At 36.6% G+C, this 12173-nt stretch overlaps 1 protein-coding gene across 12 annotated transcripts in view; it reads right to left on the bottom strand.

Moving 5' to 3' along the window:
- LOC108977132 (protein N-terminal glutamine amidohydrolase) overlaps positions 1-12173 on the bottom strand; it is a 41384-nt gene that overhangs the window by 28751 nt on the left and 460 nt on the right. The window contains exons 1-2 of one of the 12 annotated variants that reach the window (XM_018946693.1): positions 9575-11112; positions 8811-9483 (exon numbers count right to left, since the gene is read on the bottom strand). In XM_018946693.1, coding sequence (XP_018802238.1) covers positions 8811-8869 — 59 coding nt within the window. In that variant the 5' untranslated portion in view covers positions 8870-9483; positions 9575-11112. Of the gene's footprint in view, positions 1-8810; positions 11113-12173 lie in introns of those variants that run through there. The other 11 variants (XM_018946692.1, XM_018946698.1, XM_018946689.1 and 8 more) reach the window with 11 other exon arrangements.

The following is a 12173-nucleotide window of genomic DNA, read 5'->3' as shown; positions in this document are numbered from 1 at the left end:
CTAATTGGCGCCACGTAGCGAAAAGAAGAAACGACTGGCACGCGGTTGTTAACTCGGCTATAATCGCGTAAGCGGTGACTACGCCAATCAAGAAGAAGAAGATTTAGAGAAAAAGGTTTTGGGGAAGATTTATGGTCCTTTGCGCAATGGCAACGGCGAACATCACAGTTGATGGAACGATGAACTCGACAAGATATGCGGCGACATTGACATAGTTCAGCGAAGAAAGCACTCCAGCTCTGAGAGTATTCGATATTCATGGTTTCTCGAATCAGCGCGAAATTTAATGAAAATTTACAATATGTGATCGAAGTTTCATAGTTTTAAATGGAAAACAAAATTTATTCTACAGATTTCCTTATAAATTTTGAAGCTTAAGGTGTATACAAGATGGTATGAATAGGCAGAGGTTTCACAATTTCAGTTAAAAGACCAATAACGTATATTCCACGCTTTTCACTGTCGGATAATACTACTCAACAAATCTGATCGAAAAATTTGCAATTGATGTGCTAAGAGATCTGTGAATATTTGAGGTGTCCTTGTTACGAATTTGAGTTCAAAAACTTTCCAACACGTACAGCTATTTCTGTCATCTTTGTAAATGGTGGCACAAGGACATTTTTACTATCATTATCTATCACTAACCGGCTACCATATAGACTGAAAAGCGTTTGATCTAAGAATAATATTGTAAGACAATAAGGTGTTATCATATTAAAAGTGGTGATAAAAATAATTAATTGCAAATCCCAACAGCTATACGTCTAGCCGGGAGCAATAAAATTAATTAGCTCACTCAATTTTATATTAGGATCATCCAACATACATTATTTAACGAACCTTCACGATGTCTGCTGGAGTCACCGCCTCCTATAGCACACCTGAACAGGCTGTGATTATTATTGACTGTGATTACTATTGAATATGTTGTATTTTTCAATTGTAAATAATATACATTTTTTTAACGTAAAAATAATACGGCTATTGCAACTGACGTTGAGCAACACCAAAAGCTCCGTCAGGATCGGGAAGGACCTCTCCGAGCCGTTCGATACCAAACGAGGTTTCAGACAAGGCGACTTCCTGCTGCTGGAGAAAATATTTGTAGCTGCAGCAGGTACAATCTTTTATAAGAGTGTACAGCTGCTGGCATATGCCGATGATATTGATATCATCGGCCTCATCACCAGACCTCCAGACTGGACAAGGAAGCAAAGTAAATGAGTCTGGCAGTGAACGAGGGCAAGACGAAATATCTCCTGTCATCAAACAAACAGTCATCGTACTCGCGACTTGGCTCACTTCACTGTTGACAGTCATAACTTTGAAGTTGTGGGTAATTTCGTCTATTTAGGAATCAGTATAAAAACCAATAATAATGTCAGCCTGGAAATCCAACGCAGGATAACTCTTGCCAGGAGAAGTAAAGTCCTCTCTCGTCGAACAAAAACAAAACACTCTATTATTGCCGTCCTGCTATATGGTGCAGAGGCTTGGACGATGACAACAACAGATAAGTCGACGTTGCAAGTTTTCGAGAGAAAGGTTCTGCGAAAGATTTATGGCCCTTTGCGCGTTGGCCACGGCGAATATCGCATTCGATGAAACGATGATCTGTATGAGATATACGACGACATTGAAATAGTTCAGAGAATTAAAAGACAGCGGCTAATCTGGCTAGGTCATGTTGTGCGAATGGACGAAAACACTCCAGCTCTGAAAGTACACGACGCAGTACCCGCCGGGTGGAAGCAGAGGTCCGTTGGAAGGACCTGGCTTCGCTTGAAATCTTCAATTGGCGCCACGTAGCGAAAAGAAGAAACGACTGGCGCGCTGTTATTAACTCGGCTATAATCGCGTAAGCGGTGTCTATGCCAGTAAAGAAGAAGAAGAAATAATATAAAAGGGGAAAGAAAGAGCGTAACTTTGAAACTAGTAACTGGAGAATGATTTGATGAAATGTACTGAAACTTTGACGATGTTATTGCTAGGTTTAAAAATATTTCTATAGAAATGTTGCTAAATCTATCAAACTACACGCTGGTTGAGCCCATTTCTGCCACCAATTTCAATTTCATTGCGCTTCAGCTCGGAAGAACCTAAATAATCTGCTGTCAAATTTCAGTTAAGTATCAATTTATTATATCCTATTCTACGCATAAATTTCCTTTGCTTGAAGCTAAACTCTGTTATCTTTATAGAGTATCTGGGTACCTACATATGTATGTACATATGTGCACCGAGTATCTTAGTATTTGCGTTCTTATATAACAATGCGTTTATATGTGAGACCACAAAGCATAACCGCACGCTGAGGCTGAAATCAACGCAGCTGCGTTTCGTCTTGACATTTGAGCATATTTTTCACCAATCGCCAGTCGCAATTTCAAGAATTTACTGGCGCATGTTGCCACTGTGAGCATTTCGCAATAAAAATACCTAAAAGGATTTCTTTCTCTAGAAGATCGCTTTGTCCAAGGAATACCCCAAACACTCACATATACATATCTAATTGACAATGTGCTTTTCTATATTTGCTTACACCATCTTCGTTGTGTACACTACACTACTACGAGTACATATGTAGTATTTGGGAGTATTTACCATCTTTGGGAACAACAATGTTTCGCCGTTATAAATTCATCTTGTTGACACTTGAATGTAGTTATTTTCCCGGACATTAATCGCTGTCGTTTTGAGTTGCAATTACTTAAATTTCATTGTTTCCACACAGCTCCCGCGCCCCGACATGCCTATGAACTGTGATGGCCGTGACCGAAATGCGTTTCTTGTTGCCGCAGCACAGTACACAGTGTGGTGAAAATATTTCCTAAACTTTTTGTGTAGTTTGTTGTACAATTTATCGAAAGGATTGACAAACTTCGTGGAATATAAGTAAACAGAGTGTGATGCCGCATCTAGGGCTGCGCTACTTTATGACAACAACAAAATTTCTTTACAATTGTTTAAATGGTTTTCTAATGTTTTTTTGAAAAGTATTTTTTGACTAGACATATGTATGTGTATGTTTGCAAATATTTAGCATATAAAAAAGTGTTTCATACAAGAACTTGATTTTGATCGATCAGTTTATATGGCAGCTATATATATAGTTGTTCGATATCGGCCGTTTTTTACACACAAAAACAAATGTTAAAACTTAAAATGTGCCTAATTTATATCAAACAAGTAAGGAATGGTTAAGATCGGGAGCAACCGAACATTTTATACTCTTGCAACTTGCTAAAATGAAAGCCGGAGAAAAACTTACAGAGTAAAGTCAACAGGATGTTCGAAAATCTTCTTATATAGGAGCTAGGCCAAGTTTTCGCTGAAATTTATCTATTTTAGTCACAGAGATACACTCACATATTGGCCGATATATTCGGTACAAAGTCACCCCGAGTATTGGTCCAATTCAGTCCGTTTTTGATATACGGGCATACCATTGTGAGGGAACGATTATCTCTTAACTTCAGTTATACAAGTATATATAACACATAGAGCGACTTTTTCGATTTAAGTTAACTAAATAACTACGGGTGAATGCCGTACATTCAAACTGGTTTTATGATTCCATTGTATAACAAGACTTTGTTGTCTAGTCTAAGTTTAGAATTTTTGTTTAAAAGCCAATTTAAATTTGATGCTTTAACTTCATGCAAGTTATTTTACTCACTATATGCTGATGCGAGATAAATTCCAAGATAAATTGCTTCAGTCGCTAGGACACTAGGACATTATTTGCTTTAACTGGCCGACACGTTTCTGGTCTTAGCAAGAATCTAACATGTTTGCATTTCTGCTCATTATTACTTATACGCCAGTTGGCTAGCCACAGGAGTTAAGTCCTTCTCTAATTCGCTTGATCCGAAACTAAGAATTGCATTAAAGAGCAAGGAAATCATTTTTATAGCAATATTTTGTAACTGAATTTTAATTTTTGGAGTAATGTTATCGTGTTCTGAGACCCTTTTCATATTTACCTCTTTTATGATTCTAGTAACTTCTTAATAGCCACAAGCGACGCGTTAGCGATGTTGGGCAAAGTTGGCAACTTAAAGTTGTTCTTTAGGAAATTAGGTTGAAACACCTTTTCTATGTGATTTGCAGAGAAATTTGGCTTTTCTTCCTCACTACGTGCCTAATTATCATTCAACTGTCTTAGAGGCATGTTGGAATCTCCTGGTAGCTTAAAAGACTATTGGGATTTCCAAAGGGAGTTTTATTTGCTAGAACTTGGACACAGTTTCTTTATACAATTTTTATTGTTTCCCTTCTTACGAACTGAAGATTTTCATTGAAGCAGAGTTGAAGGAGAGCGACTTATCTATCATTCACGTCAAGATCGCTTTTTTTCATTTAAAAGCTTTTCTATTTCACTGTGATTTTTCTAAAACCAAATGGTTTATTGCTTCCTTTTTGGTGCTGCCAATACAGCTGCATCATTAAATTCTCATATACTTTTATCAATGTCTTGTATTTATTTGTAATCAATATTGATGTGGCTGCTGATATATTTTGTATGTTTCGACCAGTTAGTTTTATGATAAATTAGAGAAAATTTTGGCTCAAATATCACGGACTGTTCGTATAATTTTATCAGTGATAAGTCTGTACATGCATCAGCTGTCATAAGCGATTTTTGACTACAGCAAAATCTATTAAGTCTGGAATTTTTTTTCTGTCACTGGGCCAGTATGTCGGCTTACCAGGAGATATTATATTCAGCTTATTATGTTTATTCAGCCATGAGCCATGAGCCCCAGTACGTGTGTTTGCGTTGTAATCTCTAGCTGCTAGAAAACTTTGAACTAGCCTGCCAAAGAAGTCTCTAAATTCGCTATCTGTAATTTTAAAACGAGGTGGACACGAGTATATTGCTGTAAGGTTTAAGTCACCATCGCGATTTTTTAGAGATATTGTTGTAGCTTGTGACTGCGCTGTAGCATGAGATTCTAATGCGTGGTGGTTTAATCGCTTTCTGACCAATACTGCTGTTCCACCATGTGCCTTTCCATCTGGGTGGTTTGTAACATAGAGTCTAAATGCCGGTATGCAGAAATTGTTTTGATTCGTAAGATGCGTTTCTGACAATATCATTACATCTATATTACTTTCATCCAGAAATCGAATAAGTTGCATTTATATTGGTTAACACCGTTAGCGTTCCAAATACAAATGTTCAATACTATAATTATACCCTCAACAGGGTATATTAAGTTTGTCAAAAAGTTTGTAACACCCAGAAGGAAAGGTCGGAGACGATATAAAGTATATACATAAATGATTAGTATGTCGAGCTGAGTTGATTTAGCCATGTCCGTCTGTCTGTCTGTCCATACGAACTAGTGTCTCGGTTTTTAAGAAGTCGTTTTCAAATTTTGCAAACGTCATTTTCTCTTCAAGATGCTGCTCATTTGTCGGAACTGCCGATATCGGACCACTATAACATATAGCTGCCATACAAACTGAACGATCGAAATCAATCTCTTGTATGGAAAACTTTCACATTTCACAGTGTATTTTCACAAAAGTTGCCACAGGTTATTTTCTAAAGCAATAATGTAATTTCTGAATGATCGGAATCAAGGGCTTGTATGGAAAACTTTCGAATTTGACGTGGTATTTTCACGAAATTTGACATGGATTACTGCTTAAGGTAATAACATAATCTCCGAAAACATTGTTCAGATCGGATTACTATAGTATATGGCTTCCATACAAACTGGACAAATAGTTACTAAAAGAAATGCACCTGTGAAGGGTATATTAGCTTCGGTGCAGCCAAAGTTATCGTTTTTCTTGTTTTTTACTTAAAAAAGTTGGCAACATTTGGTTTTGTGCTTTGATCATCTCTTGAATATAGTTTCCTATAGTTTGCAGTATGATTTCCGCCACAATTACTACAATTTATATTTAAATCCTCTTTTTGAAGAGTACATTTTTATGTGGGATGTAAATCACAACGCACCACGCAGACACTGCGTAGGGTGCAATATGATTTCGATGATGTGTTTCATTTTTCTTAAGTTGGCTAGAATTTGACATGAATTCTATTTTGAACATTGGCTGTAGGACTTTGTCCCTGTTAAAAATGTTTACTATTGATTTAATACGAAAACCACCTGCTATGTATCTGAACATTTTAATAGAATAATTTAAGTTTTAAATGTGCTTAAATCAAACAGCGAAATCAAATCATAAGTAAAAAATAACTCATATGCCACACAATCACCAGACCTATCCGACATATCTGGAACTTATTGGAAAACCATATTTGAAAACATCGAATTTCATCAAAAGAGTGCCTAAAATCTGAATCTGGACTTAGTGGGTTAACATATCGGAATAATACTACAAATTGCGTGAGGAGCATGTGTCGACATCTTGGGACAACAATTGCAACAAAATGAAGCAGAGTGTCGACTGAACACTAATTTCGAAATTCTCTGACTTTTCTCTGACCGAAAATAAAATTTCGGAACCTACAAAACAAATAATTGTCAAAAAAATTTTATCATTATATTCCATCGATTCTATTTGAGAAAAAATAAATCAATTTAGTAAAAGTTGTTTATTAAACATCAGCTCCAAGTTAAAAAGAATGTTCATAAATCTAAAAGTATAAGACGAAGAAAACTACACAATATTTATTACAGTGTTGAAAATCTTAGAAAGAAATTATATTTTACCTTTACATAAAAAACTATTACTAAATCGACGAATAAAGATAGTTTAATAATTATAATAATCAAAAGAAGACAATCGAATTAAACTATCTAATATAACCACATCATTCTGTCTGCTTCCTTTACATACGAGGTGTGTTAAAAAGTATCGTGAAAGTTTTTCTGACAGTTTTCTTCGATTGCAGGGGCGTGGTGCATCATGAGTTCTTGCCACAGGGAAGAACGGTCAATAAGGAATATTACCTGCAAGTTATGCGCAATCTGCGCGAAGCAATTCGCCAAAAACTCCCGGATTTGTGGAAGAACTAGAGTTTTATTTAATTTCATTTAAATTTTAATAGTTGGAATGTGAGGCCTGTTTTCCATTCATGCAACGTCTGTCTGTTTGTTGAGTAAGTTCAGGATTGACTCTACAGAGACTCAGCTATATCTATAACATGGTATTTGTCTATTAAATATCTGCAAATAGTCAGAGACGTATAAATTGCCTCTTTTTAGAAGTCTACATATCACCATGTCCTGGAACCCACTGCAGGTGTACCGTGAAATATTATGTTAGATCCATTAAGAGATCGAAGCATTACTTCACTATCTTTTAAGAATGGTTCCAAAGCTGCTATACCATCTGTTTGCATAATTTTATTTCAGTTTGTGAGCACACCCTTTGGCAGAACAAGAAGGTTTTCATTAATTGCTGGGATATACGCTTGGAAGACACTGCAGTGATCTAAAAGTCGGAAGGCATTTCTCTTTGAGGCATACCTCTTCAGACAGATCTGCTATCGATGAAACTTCCAGAATTGAGCATTATTGGCTTAACCATGAGTATCAGATCAATGAATAGCACGATAGATTCGAGCAAAGTATGGATTTAAGCTGGTTATTACTGAAAATGCCTTCTATGTCAAGGAAGGCTACGTAGACATATTCTGTTATCTCCAGAGGTTTTTCGATCTCTGCTACCACCGAGCTAAGTGCTCTTTCAATAAATTCTCCTTTAGAATACGCATTTTGGAAATCTGCTCTGGGGTTAATTTTTTTCCTATGTACATATGTATATTTATATAAACCTACCTTCATCAATTCATTCATTCCGTAGCAATGTCGAAAATGTCAATCGAATTTTTACAGCACTGTTTAGATTTTGGATAACGCGAAACATAGTGTGACCATAATAATTTCTATAACTTTTTTGAAACTTGATATCAGTTTTGTTGAAAAATCCACTTCCGAAGATTTTAGTTAGTGGAGCATACATTCACTTTTCTGGGTGGACTGAAATATGATACTTTTTTCAGATTTTTACGGTTAAAATGACAAAGCTTCGGCAAGAGGTAGAAAGTATGGTTGTGTTTGCCGCAAACGCCTTATGAAAGTCTCGAAATATTGACCGTTGGCTATTGTTGCAGTGAAATGTTCCACTAATGCATAAGAATATACAAAAATGTATATGAAAATAAAATGAGCTAGCATGTGAAATACTTCACAGACAAAAAATGCAAAATCACAAATTCTTCCCCCAAAGCACGAGCATGACCGTTTGACCTAATTCTGTACGCTTTGAGTAATGAGCGCAACGAATTTTAATACACAGCAACGAGGAGCACTGATGGAGGTAGACAAACTTTGCCACCTAACTAGCTACCACGTTGCATCATGAACACATGCAAAAGTTGTACGCGCACACAGCGACATACATTTATGTACATAGTATGTTTAATGGCGTTTAGTGTGAGTGGTGTGTGTTAGGCATATCTGCATATAATAAACAATTTCAGGCGCGCAGAATCGCCTCGAGTGTGGCAGCTGCTGTACGCAGCCAGATATTAAATAAATACAATTAAATAAAATTCGGTACTCAAGTGGCGAATGCCGACTAAACGTTGAAAAGTATGCAACACACGTGGTGTCCATGCGCACACATATGCATACATATTTCTGCACTTCTACAGCTATGCGGGCAATGCAATTTCACACATAGCATGGGTTTAATTTATAAATTCCAAAGGGTTTCTTTGAATTTATTTGACTTATCTGCTGCGTATATAAGACTTGTATAAATGTATGTAATTATCTACATATGCGGGTGTGTGAGTGTGATGCGAGAGTACTCACCAGTAACACGAGACGTATGAGCAATCCGAAATTTTCGGGAACAACAAATCTGTGGTCATCTTGAGACGACGATGCGGACGTCGAGTACGATGCGACGGATGATGTCAGGCGCTATTGAACGAGTCCTCGGTTGCGGTCGATTGTGTTGCCCTTGTTTATTTTGTTATAGTAGTTGTTTGGGTGCAGGCGAACGCAGTAGGTCAGCCACCGACAGAATTGTGGTTTGCGGCGACTATAACGGTATATTGCAGATGTGTGTACGCGACGATATTGAATGCGTTGCAGTTTATACCGATTATCCGGCTCGTTTCATTTGGCTGAAAATCTTTTTTATTTGATCATCTATTTTGTACTGTTTTCTTTATTCCACACACTTTCCTATGCGTTCGATAAACAACACTTACAGAACTAACCTACTCACAGCTAATTTCGTTTAGCTGACGTATAAATTAATTTTCACATTGATAACTCGGTAAATGCGATACAATTGAGGCTAAACAACTTGCCAGTTTCACTACAACTTTATGCGCTTGCACCGGTAGGTGATTAATTGGCAACTGACGAAGAACGGCTCGCCAAAGAACCTTGTTGGCTGCACAGCGTCTATGGATCGGTTGCCGTTATTCTTTGCTGTGCACACACTAATACACAGTTTTTTTGGTGAAATATGCAACTGAAACAAAACAGAGTTTAAACTGTATTTACATACACATACTAAACGTGTATATGTATATAGATATGCGTATGAGTGAGGGTGTATTTACAAAATACTTGGTTAGCACAACGTCGACTAGCGACTATCCGCAGTCACTGCCTAATGTATGTGTATGTGTGTGTTCATTCGGCACCAAAAATCCTTCAACTTTACGACATTTAGATAGGTAGCAGTGTAACGGTAACACGTACGCACGCAAGCCGCAAGGTTTGCTGTCTCGAAAAGTCAATGCCTACTAACGAATGTCTTAGCCGCCTGTGGATGCTTTAAACTATGCCAATAAGGTATCGTCTCCAGTCGGCTGCCACACCAACATCTAGCGGAAACGTGTTTCAACGTGGATTCTGCAAATTCTGCTCTTCGACGCTTGCAATGTTTGTTATTCTTGGCTCTTGCTTCGGCAATGGCTGCGCCTAAAAGCTGATACACTCCCCTTGCCTAAAGTGCGCATCTATGTTTATATAAGTATATATGTGTTAATGTGTTTGCATGTGTGTGTGTTGAGATGAAGTGAAAATATTTGTTTGGCAAATGCGCGAGTATGCGACGACAACTGCCTAAATTAAGAAGCTACCTTGCCGTGGCTGTTGCTGCTCAATCCGTACTCTTGTTGTTTTCACTTTATAGCGGTGTCGCTAAAATTGCTTTGCACTTCTGAATTTTGCCTTTTACTCAAGGAGTTCACTTTTGCATTCGCATATATCTATTTATGCAGCTAAGTTTCACTGCAAAGGCACCTGTCTCTTTAAGCGAATTTCTGTGTGTTAAAATTTTATTGCACTTCCATTTTTCCTACATGATTTTGTGGGTCACTACACCATCTGGATAATATATATATGTAAATTCCCTCTTAATAAACTGTGTTTTCAGTAGATGTTTAAAGTTATTTATTATAAATACTTTTCCACTTAATTTTCACTTTTTATGCTTACATTTCATTTTATGTGATGGGATGCTCCCTTCACATTTCTCATTCGACTCACAGCACTTCATCTACACCAACATGTGATTACATGCACCTAAAACGCACATTACTGCTTTTTATTATGTTTATTATGATTATGGTTATTATTTATTTATTATCCTCTTGCTCTTAGCTTTAGACTGCAACGCGTCGTTTCGAATGTACATCCGTATGCGTTCCCGGTTCTACATAAACTCAGTGAGTTGTCTTCGTTTCTCGAATCCAATACCGCAGTATCGTAACTTCAAATGAGTGTGACTCCGATTTGCGCAATAACCGCACTCTCATTTGTATTCAAGTTGCCTTCGTTTCCACATCACCATGGCAATGTGCAAATGAGCGCACGAATACTTCACATATGCGTAATTTTAAGAGTTAAATATATCTCACCACTGACCTCATCCCTATAAAGTTCGGCTGATGTGATATGAATAGGAATAAAACGCTGTCTGCTTCACAACTGCAAAGAACTATGCTTCGAGCGAAAGGCGTACGACTAGTGAACGTTCAGTTAATCTTTTCAGTAAAACCGGTAAATTTAAATGTTCTAAACCTTTACTAATGACAGAAATAGGGATTACAACAATTTGTTTTCGTTTCTTCTTGTTTCTAGTAAATTTGCTAAAAGACAAGGTCATTAACTTCGATGATCCTTCCTTCGATAACTTTTTACTTTTTTAAATCACATACTTAAAATCAACGGGCCATTCAAAAAATCGTTTTTTTGTTTGCCTTATTAAATTCTATAATACGTCTAGAATATTGCTCTAAATTTTAAAGTTGATCTGAATAATAGTTTCAGAGATACAGCTTTGAGAACTTATGCGTTCGAGGCTAGCTGCGCTAAGTGCCCCGTCTTTAAACGTGATTTTCTCACAGTTTCGTTGGACACAAGTCGTTGGACACGATTTCTCGAAAAGTTATCGACCGATTTAGTTCGTATTGTGTACAATTTTTAACATAAAATTATTTGTCTTTTTGCCTTGAAAGTTTTACCAAAAAAATTCGATTTTTTGTTCAAAGCCTGAGAAAAAAGGACAACTGTAATATTTTTTTATTTCCTTCGTTCAAAAACGAGATTTAGATATGTTCTAACGGAATTTGTTTAGTTTTTTAATTTTATATGAACCAATAATAAGTTATGCTGTCTACAACGAGAGCACTTTTTTGTGAGACACCCATGGAAATGAGGTCTCAACGGCTGAATTTTCAACATTTGTGTATGGAAATTTCAGGATATATTGTTCAAATATGTACCGTTGATATAACATATTACATTTTTCAAATATATGATTGCTTTAATAAAAAAAATCGTAAAAATTCCTTTTTTACCTCTTAAACCCACCTAAGCCCTTAAATCATTCTATATGTATATGTATAATAAACCACATTTTAAAAATATTCTATATTTCTGTACAGCATAAAAACAACGGTTTGTCCATACACACTCATTTACTTGTAGATTCTACAAAAATTCAAAGAACCTACCCTACCTTTTAACTTGCCACAGTAAGCTTATGCGAGCATAAAATAGTTTAGAAACTTTAAAAACATTTTAATTCAGCAACAAAGTTTCCATATTAGTTGGGAAAATTATAAGCATGCTGCTTCCAGCAAAAAGAGTGCCGAACTCAAATATTTTTTAAAACAGTGACACAACAGCTCAAAGCCGGAGAGCAGTTCT

The sequence above is a fragment of the Bactrocera latifrons genome, unplaced genomic scaffold (genome assembly GCF_001853355.1).
Source record: "Bactrocera latifrons isolate USDA-ARS-PBARC rearing strain unplaced genomic scaffold, ASM185335v1 scaffold_84, whole genome shotgun sequence".
In the NCBI taxonomy this organism is placed as follows: domain Eukaryota; kingdom Metazoa; phylum Arthropoda; class Insecta; order Diptera; family Tephritidae; genus Bactrocera; species Bactrocera latifrons.
This window is presented reverse-complemented; position numbering and strand designations above follow the sequence as displayed.